Below are 2,669 nucleotides of genomic sequence, written 5' to 3'. Positions count from 1 at the left end.
TTCAAATACAAAGAAAACATCAATATATATTATTCCATCAAAGGTGACCAATGCATAACCTTTTTAACAAATGTAATGATAACTAATTGAAAGAAATAACAATTTTTGTAATGTTCTATGCAAAACATTGAAAATTTTAAAATTTTTACATTATGAAATTGTTTATTTTCCTCTAATTCATTTTCATTAACATCGTTTAATGTCACCACTTTCTGGGTTAAATATTAAAAATCCCAAAGAATTACTGCTATTAAAATTTGATCCTGTTATTCTTATTCTCATTTAAACGTTCTGTTCCCCTTCCTAATTTTTACAAACTTAGGAATTGGTAGCCTTCACTTCACAGAGAGACCACGCCCCCTTAGCATTACCACTGGCTAAAAACAGATTGACGTCTCTACAGTGGGCGGGGTCTGGACAGTCACAGCGAAACAAACAACTAGAAAAGGCGTCAGGTACGGCCTTGTTGTCTGTCAGAGTACAGAACTGGGTCGGTTCCTTGATTGCTTTGTACGATACCTAGAAATATCAATTACAAAATGATCATGAATTACGATTAAAATATCCATCATTTTACTGTATATTCACCATATGTATTTTATAATCGTTTTCCTCTGTAGGAGCGTGAATTGATTTTTGTGTCATATCAATGTCCATTACAAAAATGAATATATTTAAAGTCAGCATAATTTTTGGGTAAGGAAAATATTTTGAAAACAGAGGTTGATATGTGTAAGTATTCGTTAAAAGATTGGAATTTGTTTTAACGTTCGGTGCTTGTCTTTAATATGAAAAAAGGTAAACAGGTACATGTAAAGAAAGCATAGAAAAGACACAAATATTTAGTTCTCCATAGAGATAGAGATATTATAAAGTTGACATACTAATGATTGATTATCAATATTCTGTTCTGTAATATTAAATTTTGAAATGACACTAGTGATTTTGCAAAAAAAATATTGGTGATATCCGGGAACTCGATCGAACATCCGAATATCGAATATCGGTTACTCGTATGTGTATTTTTCTTATTTCAAAGTAAATATTTTCATCAAAAACTTATCCAAAATTACTTAAATTCGCATAGAGTATAGTAATACCTGTAAAACACCCGTTATCGCCTTTGGCTGCGTATACACAGTAATTAGAGACCAATCACCTGGTACAGGGTAGTTCTCCCTATTTTGGCCCTTGAGTTTCATTAAGATGGCTTTAATGATTTGTTTTTGCAGAGCCAGTAAGAGTTATATCTTTCATATGAAATGGTCTTTGGTTTGTTTTTTTAATCATTTGAGTATTGACAGTAAACATTGACTTAAAGCAATTCTAATCTTTGTTTAAAATTAAAGAAATATTGCAATTTTCTTTCTTCTTTTAAGAAACCGTACTTCATCTTTGATTGTACATATATAAATCTGGCCTTCTTTCTCTGTATGAAAGATATTTCTCTCCAACTCGTTTACACTATTTCAAGTCTCAGGTGAACTTAAGTCATGTACAGTTTATTCTATTGCTAATACGTATAAGCCAGTACTTCTAAAATAATTAATCATTCATTTCTTTGTCATACTTACCTCTCTGTTTTATTAAAAAGCAAAAACGTTATTGGGTCTTAACACAATATTTTTATAACATTAATATAAGTTCTTCATATTACATATAAGAAGAGGGTGTTTTATTTTATTGGTCAGTTTTCCATCGAATCGCCATATCAACTCCCAAATGTTCTCAATGAAAAACATTTTTGTGCATTTGTAAGTTCTAATGAAGAGTTTTTATATAGCGTTGTGTTCTTTTTCAGTATGTTTTCTCAGGGTACTTTAAGGTCATACAATTACATTTAATAATCTTCAAAGTATTAAAATTTGGAACATTAGTCTAGGTGAATATATTAACAAAACAGTAAATGCAAAAATATTAGAAAATTCTTTATTTATCACTTATTTAAAACTCTTAGTAAAATTAAAGAAACTCTGAAAAATCTATCAAAAATATAAAGTATCTGTCAGCAAAATCTAATTTCTTTTGTTTTCATGCAAATATGCTTTTCTAAAAGTTTTAGACTTTACATTTCTTTATTCATATTCACCTGAAGCATCCGAGAATTGGAGTGCCTGTTACATGAAATTCCTTTCCCTGATATGTTGAGAGTGAAACCTTTCGCCAGAATACCGAAGACAGATTCTGTCGGCATTCTCATCATCAAGAAAGGCGTGAAGTCTTCTTGGGTTGGAAGTGGAAAACATGTGACCTCATTGTCATCAAAGACAACCGCCATTTTAGATTTCATGTCTCCATTGAGATCATTAAAAATCTCAATTGCCTCCCATCCTTGTAATTGAAAATAAAATGCATTATAAAAATTGCGATATAAAATTCCTTTTTATTTCCAATGATTTTGTTTATTATTGATCATATTTGCTGACTTGGGTTTTAATTACATATTTTTCTCGACGACAACATGCAATTTTTACTTGCATATAAATTTTCAAAATGTGATAAGGTTTATTAAAAATCAAAAATCATATTTATGAGAAATTCAAGGAATTCAAAGTATATGTCAATGATTAAGAACATCACATTTTGTTCATTTAATCGCTAACATGCTTCACAAGTATCAGCTTTTCAAAAAATTTGCCTAATTAAATCAATTAATATCTACACGAAGA

General features: G+C 29.8%; 1 protein-coding gene across 1 annotated transcript; it reads right to left on the bottom strand.

Moving 5' to 3' along the window:
• Positions 1-211: 211 nt before the first annotated feature.
• LOC134265589 (uncharacterized) lies at positions 212-2,329 on the bottom strand. The gene is made up of 2 exons (XM_062747811.1): positions 2,090-2,329; positions 212-519 (listed from the first exon to the last, which is right to left on the bottom strand). The coding sequence occupies exons 1-2, from the start codon at positions 2,288-2,290 to the stop codon at positions 319-321; spliced, it is 402 nt and encodes a 133-aa protein (XP_062603795.1). The 5' UTR covers positions 2,291-2,329; the 3' UTR covers positions 212-318.
• Positions 2,330-2,669: the final 340 nt, after the last annotated feature.

The sequence above is a fragment of the Saccostrea cucullata genome, unplaced genomic scaffold, assembly GCF_032062105.1.
Source record: "Saccostrea cucullata isolate Sc308-1 unplaced genomic scaffold, CSIRO_AGI_Scuc_v1 ctg1455, whole genome shotgun sequence".
Taxonomy (NCBI): Eukaryota; Metazoa; Mollusca; class Bivalvia; order Ostreida; family Ostreidae; genus Saccostrea; species Saccostrea cuccullata.
Note: the sequence above shows the minus strand (reverse complement) of the source record. Positions and strands in the feature narration are given on the sequence as shown.

What these genes read in the sequence shown, in the direction of transcription:
- LOC134265589 (XM_062747811.1), bottom strand. Translation starts at nt 2,290, where the DNA reads ATGAAATCTAAAATGGCGGTTGTCTTTGATGACAATGAGGTCACATGT. An exon ending in CCAATTCTCGGATGCTTCAG is followed by an intron (nt 520 to 2,089) that starts GTGAATATGAAT and finishes TGATATTTCTAG; the next exon opens with GTATCGTACAAAGCAATCAA.